This window comes from Etheostoma spectabile, chromosome 18 (assembly GCF_008692095.1).
Source record: "Etheostoma spectabile isolate EspeVRDwgs_2016 chromosome 18, UIUC_Espe_1.0, whole genome shotgun sequence".
Taxonomy (NCBI): Eukaryota; Metazoa; Chordata; class Actinopteri; order Perciformes; family Percidae; genus Etheostoma; species Etheostoma spectabile.
The window spans coordinates 24,752,789-24,771,492 of record NC_045750.1 but is presented as its reverse complement, the minus strand read 5'-3'; the positions used below and the strand labels follow the sequence as shown (position 1 = coordinate 24,771,492).

General features: G+C 42.8%; 2 protein-coding genes across 2 annotated transcripts in view; one reads left to right on the top strand and one right to left on the bottom strand.

Annotated features, from left to right (window-relative positions):
* The window catches only part of plcb1l (phospholipase C beta 1-like), a 174,566-nt gene that overhangs the window by 142,047 nt on the left and 13,815 nt on the right, over positions 1 to 18,704 (bottom strand). The gene's annotated exons all lie outside the window — the stretch shown is intronic.
* On the top strand, positions 3,717 to 9,830 carry bmp2b (bone morphogenetic protein 2b). The gene is made up of 3 exons (XM_032542987.1): positions 3,717 to 4,159; positions 5,076 to 5,440; positions 8,547 to 9,830. The coding sequence occupies exons 2-3, from the start codon at positions 5,089 to 5,091 to the stop codon at positions 9,452 to 9,454; spliced, it is 1,260 nt and encodes a 419-aa protein (XP_032398878.1). The 5' UTR covers positions 3,717 to 4,159; positions 5,076 to 5,088; the 3' UTR covers positions 9,455 to 9,830.

Sequence of the window (18,704 nt, the reverse complement as noted above, 5' to 3'; positions counted from 1 at the left end):
TCTCAAAGAAAACCATTAGTAACACACTACGGCGTCATGGATTAAAATCCTGCCGCGCACGCAAGGTCACCCTGTTCAAGCCAGTGCATGTCCAGGCCCGTCTTAAGTTTCCCAATGACCATCTGGATGATCCAGAGGGGGAATGGGAGAAGGTCATGTGGTCTGATGAGACAAAAATAGAGCTTTTTTGGTCTAAACTCCACTTGCCGTGTTTGGAGGAAGAAGAAGGATGAGTACAACCCCAAGAACACCATCCCAGCAGTGAAGCATGGAGGTGGAAGACATCATTCTTTGGAGATGCTTTTCTGCAAAGGGGACAGGACAACTGCACCGTATTGAGGGGAGGATGGATGGGGCCATGTATCAAGAGATCTTGGCAAACAACCTCCTTACCTCAGTAAGAGCATTGAAGATGGATCGTGGCTGGGTCTTCCAGCATGACAACAACCCGAAACACACAGCCAGGGCAACTAAGGAGTGGCTCCGTAAGAAGCACCTCAAGGTCCTGGAGATCTGAACCCAATAGAAAATATTTGGAGGGAGCTGACAGTCCGTATTGCCCAGTGACAGCCCCAAAACCTGAAGGATCTGGAGAAGGTCTGTATGGAAGAGTGGGCCAAAATCCCTGCTGCAGTGTGTGCAATCCTGGTCAAGAACTACAGGAAATGTATGATCTCTGTAATTACAAACAAAGGGTTCTGTACCAAATGTTCATTACTAAATAAGTTCTGCTTTTCTGATGTATCAAATACTTGTCATGCAATAAAATGCAAATTATTTAAAAATCATACAATGTGATTTTTCTGGATTTTTCTTTTAAATTCCATCTCTCACAGTTGAAGTATACCTATGACAAAAATGACATGCTTAGTAAGTAGGAAAACTTGCAAAACCAGAAGTGTATCAAATACTTGTTCTGCCCACTGTATGTTATTAAAACGTTATGGAAATAAGCTTAAATAAGTATGAGAAACCCAGTACAGCATATGTGCTTGTTTTGACAAAACTGCATTTTCACTTGAATAATGTTTGCCCTTCCGTTATGCTGTTAAGAGTTTAGAACATATGTAAGTATGTAAACTATCTGTCCTAATGGGCCGACGGCTCCGTAGTATTATAGAACAGCTGAGATCCATGTGAGTACCTATGTCTTGACCTGAGTTTATGCTTTATATTTCAGAGACTATTTACTGCTATCACAAACAAACAAATGCCTGTTGGAAGGAAATAATGGCAATGATGGTGATGGTCACACTGGGCTAATGCTGTGTGGCTGAGTTACAGTTTAACCTCTTAGAGCCCCCCCCTCAGTAGCTCGTTCATTTGTGTTTCAGATAAGAATATCTCTACCTGCCCTCTTTGGTTGCCAGGGTTTCGCTCTGCGATGTTGTCCTTTCAATCAGCCTGTAATTGGATCAGCGGCAGCGATTAGATAAGCATGATGTGTCTGGCTCAAAACAATGATTGATTGATATATATAGATATCTATATATCTATATATATAGTATCAGAGCCGCATGATCTTCTCCAACCACTCTGGGCATCACTGATGAAGTCCGTCAACAGCCTTGGCTAGACACATTCCTCAGCGCTGGACACAAGCTGTGCCAAGGCACACACACACACACACACACACACACACACACACACACACACACATACTATGTGCATGTACTTGCATTTAAAACACATCCCATTACATGTCCACTCATTCAAATCAGACACTTACATGTACAGAAAGGGGGCGAAAGCATCAGATAAACCCCTCTCTTTCTAATCCTCTCACTCAGGTAATTAAAGTTACTCACAGCTTACTGTGCGAGGCCTTATCCCCTAATCTAAAGCATCTAAATGCCAAGCAGCTTTTACCTGGGTTTGGGTTTAGAGCACTAGGTTCACCAAGTGGTGTTTTGGCAACAGCAGAGGCCCAACTATCACTGCCAACAGATTAGCACGACAATAGTGCAAATCTAAGCAGTAATGAATGAATTAAAATGTTCTCCCATACTCCGCTTTTATGAATGAACGGAAGAATAACTGAACAAAGTATTAAGAGACATACCACCACAAAAAAACCCCAGTATGAATCTTAAAAGCTTGGATCCAGCGAGGGGAAGACCAAGAAACAGTGCACACTGCCACTCAGGTAACGGCATGCACCCAACGGGCCTCTCTGTATTTTAATTGCTAAATGGATGATCTGGGATTATCCCTCATAAAAATGTTATTGTACTGGAAGGAGACAAAGATATCTTGTGATCTCTGTGGGATTTAATCTATTGCCATCTCTCTGAAGCAAACAGGCCCGGTGCTTTGGCCAAAACACAGCCGCCTGCCCCGCCATCATCACCTAATGGAAGTCACTTGAGGGAATGAATGGAGGCTTTTCTTATGGAGATGACTTAAACATTAATGCTGTTGACTACACCCCACAGGCTAAAAAAAACAATGCAGCAAAGTCTCTCTCACCCCTCTACATTGTATAAATACAGCAGGTACTCTACCAAGTTTAGATGAACAATATAAATTAATTACATTTGACGTACATTAAGTAAAAGAGGATATATGTACATACTTTGTATCAGACTAAAACAGCATCTAAGAGATGATTTTGCGAGCAGTTTCAAAATGTGGCATGTACCGAAATTAAGTGACAGAATTTGTCCTTCTTGGGAAATTATTGGGGTTTCTCTTGAGACTTTCTCACACCTTATTGTAGATATGATGCAGCAACATGTGCAGCCCAAATCTGCCACTGAAATATTGATAAACTGTTGTGAATTGAAATCACGTGAAAAGATTGATCAAGCGAGGAGAAAGCATGTATAAATCTGCTGTGGTGTCAGACACACACATGTACAAGCAGACACACACACACACACACACACACACACACACACACACACACACACACACACTGAAGTTCAGCAGGAGGATGTGCTAGTCCCTCTGCAGGGACTAATCCTTTAAACCCACAAAAGCAGCACATTGCGATGCCATTATCTATTAGCCGTAATCCAAATGCTAAACATGTTTGATCCAGCTATTAACACATTGATCAATTATCTTTTTATGAAGCAGCATGAGTTTTTTTTTTAAAGCTTTTGGGCAGTCAAATTCACAGGAATATTACACCACCTAGGGATTGCAACAAGCCATTTTTATGACATTTAAAAACATGAAGCAAATATAGAGGATTGCTATTCCTATGTTTGGAAAATCACTCCCAAAAAACAAACAACTCAAAGCAACAGTATAGTTTTAACTCTTCACTTTATAACTTTTTGTTAGTGTGTCAATTTTCAAAATATGTAAATATTCAAGAGAAAAAATACTGTTTGTAATAAAGATAGGTATTTTTTTAATATATATGCTGATGATTTTCAGACGTTCTGGGGAGGGTGGGGATTTTGGGGGGGATTTTGTGGAATAAATTAATTCCACTATAATGTAAATTAGCAAGACTATATTTACATTTTAGACTGTATAAAAGTGACTGTTCCAACAGTATTCACTGCACTGATCATTGCCATTCCAATCAATAACTCTTCCTGTGGGGGTCCTGTGACCAAATCTTATCAAAAGGGGGTCCGCGGCTCTAATGTGTGTTTATTTGACATCGCTAGACATGAAAAAGTTTGCAGGAGGTGCTTCGTAGTGGACACATGATTGGCAGCCCCTTGGTGACATCACTGTACGACAAAAACAGTCGCTGGGGGAAGAGAAGGCACCAATCAATTCAACAACTACGCTGTGGCGCACAGAGGAGAAGCGACGCGCTCCCCAACTCGGTCCAACAAGGTCCAAGGAGCGACACTTGAGTGCGCTTGACTCTCTTCAAGCCAGGCTCCCTTCAACTTTGTATCTCAGCGAACTGTTGTCTTGTGAAGATGTTCAACCAAGATGCTTTATACTTAGATCGGTCCTGCCTACGCGAACCCGCTTCCTCATAGACTTAACATATTTTTTTCCCCCGTGCTGACCAAGACCTAACCCGAATTTTGCAGCTGGTGAGAATATGTGCGAGAGGCGATCGGCGAAGGGCATGGGCTGTCTTTGGTCCCTCACGGAGAAGCAGCGTGGATTAAACGCGAATTAATGTGGAATTTATCGGAGCCCCAAGGTGGAACGACGACCGGACACAGCGCTTCCTCGTCAGGTAAAAAAAGACTGATGGACTGAAATGTTAAACTTGTCTAGGAAACCAAATCTTAATAATGTCAACAAGTGTAAAATAACTTACCTCATAAAAAACGTTTACTTTACAACTGCACATCTGACATTTTCCTACTATACATGCTTATAGGGTGTGTGCGTAAAAGTTAAAGCGTTTATATTTTGAACCGCGGGGAAAACGCAGTGAAGGGAGAAATACACATTAAACGTTTTTTCCCCGTTTGGAGGTTGTGCTGCTCAGATGATATTTACTTTTTGATGTCTTGTCCCAGGCTACATCTGGCTCTGGTACGCACGTCAGATCTAACACCTGCGAGCCTCTTGAAGTAACTCTATCCCTTATGATTATACACGACTGCAAATAGACGCTTGTAGCAGTCTGACTGCCTCTCCTGCTGCTTTGTATTCTAACTCTTTCTCCAACATTCTTTCATGCCTCTTGTGATCTTTCGGGCCACGCAGACTTGCATTTCTTTTCATATCACTCCACTAAACGTGATTTCTTATCTCTTCTAATTGGAGACTTTATGTCTGCAGTTTCCCCCCCCCGCAACTTTCTTTGATTTGTCTTCCCCCGTGTCCCCCCTTTTTTTGTTCGGTCTCTCTCATAACTTCCTCACCTTGATATTTTCATGTTTCTGTTCACGTTAAGATCAATCTTCTGTTTCATTTTGACGCGCTATATTGCCGGCGGGGTTGTTATTTACAGCTTTTTTTTTTTGTTCCACTTCAAAGTGAAGCGGTGTCTTCCCTTTTTAACCTGCTCTCCTTCCATCATTCCTACTGTATGGGGGGGCTCACACACAGTTTGGAGAAAGCTGCAGTGAAGCCCCTGCTGTATCTACCTCATGTCAATACCTCAACGCCAGTGTTTTGACAGAAAACAACTTTCTCCACAGGGACTGACTGATCATGGTCGCCGTGGTCCGCTCTCTCATGGTACTGCTGCTCGCTCAGGTGTTGCTGGAAGGTGCTGCGGGACTTATCCCCGAGGTCGGCCGGATATACAGCGAATCCGGGAAGCAGACCCCAGAGCAGTCGGAGAGCTTCTTCAACGAGTTTGAGCTTCGGCTTCTCAATATGTTTGGACTGAGGCGCCGGCCGACCCCGAGCAAGCAAGCCGTGGTGCCGCAGTACATGGTGGACCTTTACCGCATGCACTCAGCAAACGGAGACCACAGCTCGAAACGACCCAAGAGCATGGGGAAACACGCAGAGAGAGCCGCCAGCAAGGCCAACACGATTAGAAGCTTTCACCATGAAGGTATGTATTAGTGACATACCTTTACCTGTCAGCCGGAGAGCTCCTCGGCTCTCTCAGACAGCCCAAACCTATATTTAAACATGACTCAGTGCGCCAAGGCTGAACTTCAGAGTCTTCACTGTTTTATGGAGCGGTAGTCATTTACAGGTGACACGCGTCCACGTTATTTGTAACTCTGTAATACGTTCGGGATTGCTTAAAACTCGCTGACACGATTTACAAACAAGTGTCTCATGCGCAATTAAATGAACTCTCATATATGTAGTGATGCAACCTTTAACCAAACATTCCCCTGGCGCAGCTGTCACGGGCTTCAAAAACATCAAGGGGCGGTGGTATCCCTCGGGTAATTTGTTTCTTAATAATTGATGGTGTTGCTGGGCTCTGAAAACAGTTTTTCCAGACACGCACCACAGGAGCAGGATGAAGGGCGGTGTGCCTTTTTCGCAGGTGATAGTCATAACCCTGTTACTTCAATAACACAGGACATGCCATTATACTAACACCCATTATGACAAAGTCATCGTGTCAGACTGGATTCTGAGTCATTTCTAACAGGACTGAAATTAGTCCTGGTAAAAAGGGAGTGATGGGGTTGCGCGTTTTATTCTTTCCAAATCTCCCCCCTCTCTCGGCGCTGTGCGCCATTACGCACGTTCCAATAACACCATAATTGCTCACTTAGTTTATATGCTGGATACGCGCTGATTGTTGTATTCAGTGTTTCAGTTCAACTCAATTTTACTCTCAAAGTTAACATATGTTGCTCAGATGAATAAGGCTCACACACACTGACGGTCCATAGATCCTGGATAGAGTGCATTGGTTCACCAGTCTTTACACAATGTTACTGATGAAGTGGGTCATTTTAAGATATCTAAAATAATCTAACAGGTGGAATTTACACATGACTAATGCTTTATAGACAGTATATATTAAGTTTAACTACTGAGCAGCAGAGTGGTGCACTTGGTCATAGTATCAAAATGATTTATGTATGATAAAAAACAACTTTTTCGGTCAAACATATAGCAACTCTGTATCTACCATTCAATGTCGGATGGCCCATGTTCCAGTTCTTACAACATACAAGTTTCTGAGTCCATAGGGGCTCTACACAGAGTCCTTATACAGAGTCCTAAGTGTTTGAGTGGGGAAGTTTCCATCAGGGGTGAGTCAGAGGGGTGGTTGAGTGGTTGCTTGGGTGCTCTCCAGAGGCCTAGTGCAATGACACCCAGTGGCTACACTGACACACTACAAACAAGCCTGGCCCAGGCAGCCAAGCTGAGTGACTGCTCCCTGCCCACTACTGGAAACCTCTGCACCAGGCCAGCACACACCTTGACACCACCGACCATTACGAATGTGTTCAGACTGTGTTTACATATGCTCCCCTGGCTTTTTCATCCAACGCTAACAGAGCTGACGGGTTGTTACTCTTCCCATGTTAAGAGATGTTCAAATTGAGGGCTACTCCATTCAATAAGCATATATCTACAGATGTAAGTGCAGCACATCAAAGTAAACAGCTCTAATCATTTTCACATATGCCTGCTGATATAATTTTACTAGGATAATTAGTTTGACTCTATCAGTTTTCAAAGATAACCACTTTCCATGCCAAATAGAATATTTTCACTATTATACAGGAAGTGGCTGCCTGAGACAGGTCCGTGATGAATGACCAAACATTAGCCTTTATCTTTTGTTTTGGCATGCAGCGCAAAAAGAAATTAGGGAATGTTGATACACTTAAATGTGTAGTTCACACGTTTTTGACAAGACTCAACTTGTTCACACAGCCAGTTCTTCGGGTAAGAGACAGACGGGAGACAGTGAAACAGAAACAGAGAAAGAATGACAAGAGAAGGAGAGGGAAAGAAAATAGGATTTGGGGCTAAGAGAACAGAGAGAGAAGGGGATTTGGGAGCTGAGGAAGGAAAGAAAGAGAAGGATTGGGGACAGAGGAGAGGGAACGAAAGACAGGGGGCTTTCCCACATCAAATGAGGAGTGATAGGCCTAATTGAGGTCTTTGTGCCTCTGGAGGGAGGTTTAGAATGGGATGGTGGAATTTCCTAAATGCCTCCTTTGAAAGAGAACAGAGTTCAAAGTTTGTGTTTATTTTACCACACCAAACAGATTAAAAAGTGTGTCTATACCTCATCTATGAACTTCATAAAGGACGAGTTCAAAGTGGAGCTGCCTCAAAGCAAATTGCAGCTTTTACTGAGATTTCTGTCATATACAGTACAGTATAGAGGGGAATACCACTGGGCATAAGTATATACAGTCTACATATGACTTTCATATAATTCAGGACATTTATATGTCTTAAATACATTTTCTAGAGTGGAGTCTGCCATGCTGTTTGCAATAAGTTAACATTTAAATATCGAACATTGTTCACTCAGCTTTCCATTTATCTAATAGAATTATAAGGTTTCACATTGCAAAATTTACCAGTGCTATTTTGGAGCTGGCCATAAAGGTTTAACAGTTGCCATTCATGTTAGAATATATATCAGTTTTATATTGATTTCCACATTGTTCTTCTGCTCATTCTCATCTTTAATAATTCTCAATATGTGCTACAACTTTTTCATGTGCACCGATAATGGGAATTGTTTGCAGCAGCCAGTTTTCATTTAAAAGCATATTAGATCTTATCAATAAAAGAAAGCACACTGCTTTCATCTCCTGACGTCTAGCCAGGTACATTTATGAGCACTAATGACGGTTTTTCATCACCATGAGAATATTACACTGTGAGCGAGTCATACAGGCAAAGTATTGATGTGTGTGTGTCATGCCTGTGTGACAATGGCCCACACCCACTCAATATAACCACGTGGCAGCTTGGCTGGCTGCACAGACAGAAGACTGCAAGTTGTGTGTGAGTGTGTGTGAGAGAGAGACAACCAGAGAAACCATGTAAGGAACCGTTCATGGCCAATGTTTCCCTGCTTGCAGAGGATCCATAACACCAACTAGGCTTTCATCAAAGATGTTGTTTCTCAATCTTGTACCATGCATACTCTCTTTGTTTCATCCTTGGCATGCATTTCACACCTCTTACCCTGTGTGTCTCTGTGCTATCTCTTGTAGAGTCTATGGAGGCCCTGGCCAGCCTGAAAGGCAAAACAACCCAGCAATTCTACTTCAACCTCACTTCTATCCCTGATGAGGAGCTCATCACCTCTGCAGAGCTACGCGTCTACAGGGATCAGGTGATGGGAGCTGCACCCCCCAACAACAACTCAAGAAACAGCAGCACCAGTAATAGCGCTCCTGGCTTCCATCGTATTAACATTTATGAGATATTCAGAGTTCCTGCCACTCAAAGTAGGGAACCTCTGACACGTCTGCTGGACACTCGGCTAGTGCAGGACTCTTTAAGCCGCTGGGAAAGCTTTGACGTCAGCCCTGCTGTATCCCAGTGGACCTCTGGGAAAGGTCACAACCATGGCTTTATGGTGGAGGTGCTTCACCCAGCGGAAGGGGTGATGGATGGGGAGCACGCCCAGAGACGTAGTAGGCACATCAGGGTGAGCCGGTCCCTGCACCAGGACCAGGACTCGTGGCCTCAGGCTCGGCCTCTACTGGTGACGTATGGCCATGACGGCCGTGGGGACTCTGTACTCCACACACGGGAAAAACGTCAGGCACCACTCCGCAAACAGCGCAGAAAGCAGCAGCACAAGGCCAGCTGCAAAAGACATGCCCTGTACGTGGACTTCAGCGATGTGGGGTGGAACGAGTGGATAGTGGCGCCCCCTGGCTACCACGCCTTTTATTGCCATGGGGAATGTCCGTTCCCCCTAGCAGACCACCTTAATTCTACCAATCATTCCATTGTGCAGACGCTGGTCAACTCAGTCAACTCGAACATCCCCAGAGCCTGTTGTGTGCCCACTGACCTCAGCCCCATATCCCTGCTCTACCTGGATGAATACGAGAAGGTGATCCTGAAAAACTACCAGGATATGGTGGTGGAGGGATGTGGCTGCCGGTGAGAAACCAACAGTAGCATGGAAAAGAAGAGAAAGTGGGCAAGAGAGTCTGAAAGAGACATCATAGGTTATTATGGACACCCGGTTTCCCAATGAAGACGTTTATTTATATGAAAGACAAAACAGAGCTATTGTGGAAGAAGAAGAAAAAAAACTATATATGAATATATTTATGTCTACGTAAAGTTGGGAAAAATAAATATTTTAATCGGAGGAATAATCCTTTACTGGTTTTGAAAATGTATTTCTGATGTACATTTCGAAATGGGTGCAATACCACATGAAGTATAATGCTCAGATTTTTATTTTGTATTTATTTCTATTATAACCACTTTATTTGTAAATAAATAATGTGTATTTATCGTGGAAAAAAATGTGGTCACTCCAATTTTCCAAGATCAGCTACAGTGAACCAGTCAACCATTGTTGATGTTCCTATGTCAGGGGCCGACATGGGTGGCTGACGCCAATAACAAGAGTTTCAAATTCTGACAGAAATTAGCTGCACAAATATAACACATGACAAGAAGCTCACACTGCACTGATTGCAAACCAAGCATTTAACTCTTTTGGTAAATGTAATTGGAAACCAACAACAATAGAAGTGTAGGGAAGAAAGTGACGGAGCTGGGTCAGGGTGTAATGAACTGCAGTGGGGTGTAGGGTCACAGGATGAGACTGACAAGTTACAAGCCCACAAATGTGATAGACTCCCATGGGAGGATTAGAAAAACACCAGAGCATGTTTTCATGCAGTACATGTCACTGCAAAGATCCCTGGGAAGGTTTGCCTACAAGCTAGCTCCTATGTTTTTGCTGTTCCTAACCATTATTAACGTGTGTGTGTGTGTGTGTGTGTGTGTGCGTGTGTGTGTGTGTGTGTAGGTCGGGGAGTTGTGAATCTGCAGGGGTGTCTAAAGAAGGTCTGCCATGGCGCAGAGTTTATTTATAGTGAGATTTGAGACTGCAAGATTGCAAACTGTAGCAAACAGACACACCAACAGGCTCTCAACAACAACAAAAAAGTCTACTGGCACTAAAATGAATAAAGACAAACAAAAACACACACCTGCAGCTGTCCACATACTGCACATGCTCAGACAGATTCGTTCCCACTTTAGAGCTTGGTTGCCTTTCTTTGTCGCCTCAGAGTCATACGGTTTTGATGTGTTTGGTATGTAAGTAAAAAAATATCTATAATAAATACAAGAATGTATTTGTTATATATGTATTACTATGCAGCAGCAGATAATGAACTGCAACACTAACAATACCCAAAACCACCTAAGAGTTCTGTTTTGTTCAATAAGACAGAGGGGATGGTTGGCTGGAAAAAACAAATCATATCATATGTTGCAATAAGAGAGTTTGGAGCATTATCATCTGAGTCAATATCTTCATACTGCAATGTTTTAATGGAAACAACATAGGATCCTGAACAACTGAATAGGACTAAAAGTGCTCCAGAAAGACAGATGAAAATGTACAGTGTAGCCACCATAGCAGATCAGATAATGAGAGGGAGAAGAGAAAGTTTTGCGGAGTTTGACTGACTGCGTTTTCTGCTGTGTTTGCATTAGAAAGGGTTTGGAGGGATCACAAGGCAGCTCAAAATGCTCTAAATAGAATGTTTTTTTTATGTGAGCGCACATTGGGACCGTGGAATGTTGGTTTTCAATCTCAGACACATGCATACGCTTGCATGGAAAACCAACGTGGTTGTTTTTTCAATCATCTATTCAAGGGTTTCCTGGTGGGCTTTTTCTCTTCAAAAAACAAATGTGCATTGAACAAAGATACGCTTGTTACTTATATAGGAAATGTAAATCAAAACATTTAGAGCTCGTGGGACTTCATTCACGGGCAGTAAAAACACTGAAATGTCACATTTTTTTCCTGTGCCTCAGATCATATCTGTTTACCCATTCTTATCCTCCATGGGTGTATTGCACCCGGCTATACTAGATGATGCAACTATCCAATTATTTTATACCCTCCCTAACACACACACGCACACGCACACGCACACGCACACACACACACACACACACATATACGCACCTCCTCCTCCTACAACATTTCAGTTTCAATCTTCTGCATGTGTTATTTTATTCTACCTTGCATCTCCACCCCCCTTGGTCCCATCTGGTGATCATTTCTCCTTTGTGGACCCCACCATACCACAACCCCGCATATGGGCTGCACATACCTCTGCCAGTAGCAGAGCAGCACCATTTTAATGGACTTCAGTTGGAAGTCACTTCGCTGGCACACTTAATGAACATTTGATCAAAATGAACACTAAAAACCTTAACCCCAAAAGGTTTCTGGAAATATTTGTGTTAAAAAGTGGTAAGATTTAATAGTTTGCCTTTATAGTTTAAGTCCATGAACCTTTCATTGGGTTGGGTGGAAATACTGCTCCCAGGGTGGGTGACACATGGGTAGCACTCCTGAAACTCCCCTCCTGCAGCCCCATCCCAGCTGAATTGGGTTCCGGTTGTGCCTGTGAGCTGGCCACTGTTCCTCTGACTTCTGGGACTTCTTATGTTAGAGCAACGTTAGTATCTGACAGCTCCTCAGGGACCAATCCCAAACTTCTCACTAAGAACAGGGGTCAAGGGTCAAAGTAATAAGGGCCTATTATCTCCAGCATTACTGACTGACTTCCAGGCTCATCACGTCATCCCAGACTAGTAACTTAAAGTGTGGTCAGCCACTGGTAGGGACTGAGAGCCTGTTTCCGCATTCATTCTTTTTACACAGCTTATCGCAACATGGATAAAACCATCTCTTTTATGGCATGAAATAACTGATGATGAGCTAAAAATGTAGTCTGTGTGTGACTGTGTTTCCCATGATTTAGTTACAAAAGCACATGCAAGATATGTGTTCTTGGCTATATTCTCTTCACCTGCTACACAGACCTCGGCAAAGTCACTCTCCGAAAAACAGATTTTCCCCTTCCTTCTCCACCAACATCTGGTAAATCTGTTTAAGGTGTCCTTCGCTGTCTTTGTTTACGCACAAACACACAACAGAGCCGCCGCACAACTGATGAGCATAACACTGGAAGCTGGGACCTACTGGCGTGGCAGGGCTCGTTCGTTTTGTTTGGTGGCAAACCACACCAAAACTATCTGCAGCTCCAAGCAACCTAAATCATAAGGGTTATAAAATCTGATTTCCAGATTTCTGGCTGGCCCAGAATTGGAAAGTATGCGTGCTGTGTATCTTTGACGAGACAGAGGGCTCAGTCACTATGGGAGATCTTGACTGACCCTGTGCCAAGGTGAGACACGAAAATGTACAGGAGTGAAAAGAGACGGAGGCCACTATAGAGTGTTTTCTAACTTTGGATCTTTTCTCCTTCATGTGCTTCACACACTAATTTTAGAGCTGCTGCACATGGTGGTTTTTCTTTCTGCATTCTGAGAACAGCCAGTGAGATGACGTCCAGCATAACTAAGACTGTGGCATCTGTGCTGCAGCTCTGAACACATCAAACGGACGGGCGTCCACAGATTCAGGAGCAGAGCAAGTATGGAAATGTCTTTTCCAGAATGACGGCACGGATGATTGTACTTTTACACATATACAATCTTAGCCTTTTAGTCTTCCACATGTATAGGTCTGCACGTACAAGCACATATGAATTAAAGCTTATCTGTGAGCATATGTCCCCAAACGCACTAGCTTTGACTATTAAATGTGTTTGTACATTCACATTACAAAAAGGCATGTAGGAAATGAGAGCAACATTACCAAAAAACGATTGCAAACTTACTCCTGAAATATGTTCTGCTACTACCATTACTGTAAGAGCTAATTACCCATGCAATCACAGTGCAGTGCAACCTGGAGTGGCATGCTGAAATCATTACCTCTGGCTTGGACTCAATGGAAGAGACCATTATACACAGCAGAATAGTCTTGCAGTTAAGCTATAGTACAGCGTTAAAAGCCTGTCTGCCATTATGATACTCTCGAGAACAAGGCAATGAAACCTTAGAAGATGGACGAGACCTTAAGCAAGACACTTTTTATCGATGGGTGACGGGGGCAGCAGCAGGAGAAACAACCTCGTAACATCAGAGATGTTCATCACTCACCCAAGGAAGTTGAATAAAAAAGTGTGTAATACTCTCAGTTACCTGCTTTCTCTCTGTTCTGATAACATAAAACAATATGAAATATGGAGAAACAAATTACTGGGGAATTGGGTGAATAATCAATAAGATTAATTCCTTTTCCATGGATTTTGAACTGTCATTCTGGGATCAAAAAGGAATGGGCTTTAGGATGTATACCTTGCACTTTTTACAGAGAATATAGGAAGGAGTTCCATATGGACCACATATGGGCTTCCAAAACAGGCTCGAGGATGGATTTGCCTGTAGACACTGATCTAAGGTCAGTGTCGTGTTTGCTCCTCTGATGGTTACAGTTAGGTTTGGGCGGGGGGAGGGTGAACCGGACTGATCCTGGAATCTTGCCGAAGGGCGTCTCCTACACCCCGAGCTTGAAAGAGGTTGTGTGGTTACGGGAGCAGCCTCCATCTTTGTAGCAGGAAGTGAAGAGATCAATCAAAGGGAGCTACATGACATCCCCCAGCATGCCTGTTAAATAAATGTCAATCTTGAGCACAGTAAATCTCGTGCATAACCACGCATACAGCTTCAAATCAGCAATGTTGCTGATTCTGTGCTGGCCATAAAAAGAAGGCTCAAAACTAATCTGTTTTGTCTGATGACAGATAGTAGACGAAAGCTCATAATACAAAGTGTATAATGTCAAAACAACACTGTCTATACTATTTACTTTCTTTTGAACATTTACATGTTTTTGCAGCCTTATGTAAATATAAATGTTGATTCAGTCTCAATAGATAGATAAAGTTCTATTTCAATGTGCTTAAATTACCCTTTATTTGTCCTTAGCCAGTAGATGGCAATAACCCATCTGCAACGCTGCCTGGCCGATACCACAACGCCTATTTCCTTCTGTCTGCTGGTCGCAATGGGGATAAGAAAGATAAGGAAAGTTTGACTTCTTCATGATCACAGTACACGTGAATATCATCTCACAAGTTTGCAATGTGTCGATGTGGCACCTTGAGGAGCTCCAGGCCTGGAAAGGCCAGTCCACCAAGCATCAGTTGATCCCCAGCTATGAAAGAAGAACTGTTCTGGAGTTCGGGACCTCACTTGGTGGTCTATGAGAACAAGCTGGTGCTGAACCTTTTGTACTTAGAGCAGATTACCAGGAGGCTGCTTCCAGATGCAGTGCACCAGGGGAAACAGGCTCTCTTTCCCTGGGTGGTATGGGACAAATCTATTCCCCACACTTTTCTCATTAGCGTAATAAGCTTTGTATAAACCAGCGGACTGACAATGTCAAGGACACACGCACCATCTCCTACATCCATCTATCTATCCATCCGTCCATATACAGCACATCTGTCACACATCTCTGTGCTGGAGCTATGCAGGTTGGAACATGTTCAGATGAAATGCTTGCAAACAAACAGCTATTTTGAACTTTGTCCAACCTGTATACATCAAATCTCTACCCCTTGTGCTATGTTGTATTCACATTGCTGTGTCAAATAATAGAAATTATAATAGTATTAAATAATGCTCTCTAAGCTCAATTAGAACCTGCTAATCAGATTGATGAAATCATGCAATTGTTTAAAGGGAGCAAAAAATATTGTTTTATAAGTATTGTTTTTGTCACAATACTTGTACATTGGTACGTGGGAAAAATTATTTTTCCATGCGTGTCTGCCATTTTGAAAGGAGACTTCATCAGCCTGATTGCAATGAAGATGAGAGAAGCCTGTTTATGTAAAGGTCCACAACCTGAGGGCCCAAGCCAACTTAACTACGAGTTGCAACTCACACTTCTTCACCCTGCTCTCCCCCAGCCTGTCACTGGCATGGCAAAGTCTGCCTCACCAAGCTTCCTGTGACTCACTTCCTGTCCCAACCCTGCACCTGCACTCCCCTGGGTGATGTCATGGCAGGTTTTCCTCTTTGAGTTGCGCTACCATGCACACTCTCCATCTGGCATAATGCATGTGTGTTTACGTGTGTACATCCATCAGCGTGCCTGGCTCAAACATCAGTCAGCGGACCTGCGGTGAATGCAGCCCTTCATTGCTTTACTGATGACCTCTCCCGGTTGGGGAAAGGCTTTGCAGAGTAGAAAGGAAGATCAAACAGACCAGACGGAAGGAAAAGTACAGTGGTTGATGGAACAAGGATTCAGTCCTGAAGCTGGATTATTGACTTTTTTTTCTCCTTTGCTTCCCTTTTCTCTAAGAAACAAATATGTCCATTTGTTGCCACCTTGTGTCTGCACATTCAATTACTGGTCTGAATCCTTCTGTGATTTGTGACTTAGCTTTGCTTAGTGAAAACTTGACCTTTATAAGAAAGGAGTAGTTCTGTTTTCCAGTGAGGTGAAACAACCTCTAGATGTCCTCAATATCTGTAGGAATAATTACAGTAGGCCTTTTCTACCATCGGTGACCGCAGTGAAAATGATAGATTGAAGGGAACACACTACTTGGACAGGCCCATGAGTAAATGGAAATATTGTATGAGAATGAGTGCATACTTTTTTCCTTCATCCTGGGCCGTTAGAGGTAATGTTTCTTTTTTCTTTGCTCTTTTCTCCCTCAGATTGAACGTGTATGTACGTGAACGGGCAGGAAATGCCTTACAGCTCCCGTCAGCAGAGGAGAAACCCGTTAGAGGTCAGGGGTCGTAAGAGGAAGGCGGCAGGCATATATCAATATTCATTTCCTTTTCGGGGACATTAACAGACCTCTTGCTAGTTTCACTCCTTTATACAGTATGTTATGGATCATTAGTTCTTGCTTGCTGCCTGTTGACAACATTAGCTGCTCTAATGGTCGTCTGTGGGAAACTCAGTGCTTGGTTTTCCCTTTTGGTGTGTGTGTGTGTGTGTGTGTGTGTGTGTATGTGTGTGTGTGTGTGTGTGTGCATGTGTGTGTGTGACATTCATCTGGCTCTGGTGCTGATAGATGGTAGAGACCGAAAAGAGGCCAGTGCGAGAGAAGAGGAAGGCTCAGGCCCACTCAGGTTTTCTTTGACATCCACATAATTTCCTCTTGACTAGACTCATATAAAGTATACTGTATACTAACCTGTTTAGGACAAAGCAGTCTTGGTAAAAATGCAGTTGCAATGCACTATTATTAAGTATTTACAGTTGTGACTACGGAATTGATAAAGTATACTTAGAAACTTTTTTTCCTCATTAGAATGGGCAGCATTTAGAGGGCCACAGTTTACCAACATTTAGAGGTTTACATTGGACTGAATCTCTGTACTGTCACTGTGCAAACAGCGGGCGTTCTGTTGACTGGGACATAAAATAGTGCTGTTGGGTTTTGGGTTTCCAGAGCGGGATCAGGGCTGCAGTATATTGAGTCCATGTGGGGAGTGCGTTTTTAATCTGAGCCTTACCCACAGTCCTTCCTGTTTCTAATTTGGCGCTGCAGCGGTTTTGTCTCGAGGCCAAGAGCCTCTCTTCCACAGAGTGTCTATTTCCTCTGAAGTGAATAGTAGCAGGTGTGCTGGCCCGAGATCCCTTGGAGAAGTCTGCTTATGAATGGCCCACATCTCACTCTTTCTCGCCTGTCTTTGTTTTCTTTTTTCTTCTTTTCATTCTTTCTCTTTTTCACATACTTTGTTCCTTGCTTTGCTGTTATGTCTTTACCACTCTGTGGTCAATCCTTTGTCTCCCTCATCTCTTCTGATTTTCTTTCAGTCTTCCCCTTTGCTCTCTTTGCTTCCTTCAAGATCAAGGTGTAGTACTTTGATAAGTCATAAAGCAACAGCTTGTGCTGATGACAATAAAAGACAACAGCAAGAACAAGGGCAACACAATCACACATCAACCGGGCCAGACATCGGACATAATAAATCACATAAAACAGTGAAACTGTCAAAACATCCAAATTAGGTTTAGAATTCGGTTTATTGGAATTGTCTTTGTTATGGCAGGCATGATATACCACAAATTCTTTAGCAGTTACAATCATTACTAACCTGAATAAACTTAACTTAAACAAATGTCCACACACAGTGCAAAACATCTAAATAATGATTACAATTTATTCATATTTGCAGGAGTAGGAAGAAAATGTGTATGTTAGTAACTCAATCCTCCACACATTTTAATCAAGCCAGCCTGATCACCAAGAACTCATCCAATCTGTGAGCAGAGGAGACATGCTGTCATGCTGCTTCAAGGAGGCACTGCGATTGGAATTAACCTCTAGCGACCTTTACGTCTCCCCCTTCCCCAAAACACACTCCCTAATGAGTTGGGCTTGAAAGGGTGCAGCCTTTGCTGTAAGCAAATACATCATATAAAGGTAAAGCCATATTCTCACTTATCTCTGAGGAAAATATGGGGGAAAAAAACATGTGGGTTGCCAATGACTTGTGACATAACACAGGGGTGAAATATGGCTGCAAAGCCATTAAGGAAATGAGAGTCTAACCAAAGAGTTGTTTAACTGGAACACATGAACTCTTAATGATGTTTGTGTTTATTCAATTTTGCCTTTTACATCATTTGCCAAAGAAAAAATTGGTGTAACGGCTATGAAGAGAGGTTGCAGATTCTGTTCCCAGAGATTGAGAGTCAAACAAGACTTCCTAGAACATTTATTTTTGAATTGGTTATAATTTTCTTTGTCGGATTTTCTTATCTGTAAATCTTATCGGTGTCATCCATAATCAATCTATACCATTTCAATGTACTCATTTGTACATTGAAGAAGTAACTGTTGACCCTTTAGTAACAATGGAAGTTCTCCAGTCTCTATTCAGGCCTCCTTCCCCCCGCCTGCTCTTCTGATTCTCTGCCAAAGCCAACCTCGGGCATTTACACTTCCAGCCGTGGTGTTTCCGGCATCTGCACACGCTTGTGTTTACACAGGATGTTCAAACTTGATGCAGATTAAACAAATCCAATTTGGAGGCTGAGTTCAATCACCTCCTTTATTTCAACATTAAGTAGATGAAGCTGGGGGCCAGATCACCACCACCATTTCCAAGAGGATTGGGTGGGGGGGGACAATCTGAACAACAGTAAGTCCAGAAAGTATTTTGAGAGTATTTATATGCGGATAGATGTCATCCACTAGTTCCCACAGACTCGCATGTGGTTGGATTTGCTCAGTGTAGTGGAGTGTATTTTTTCAAAAATC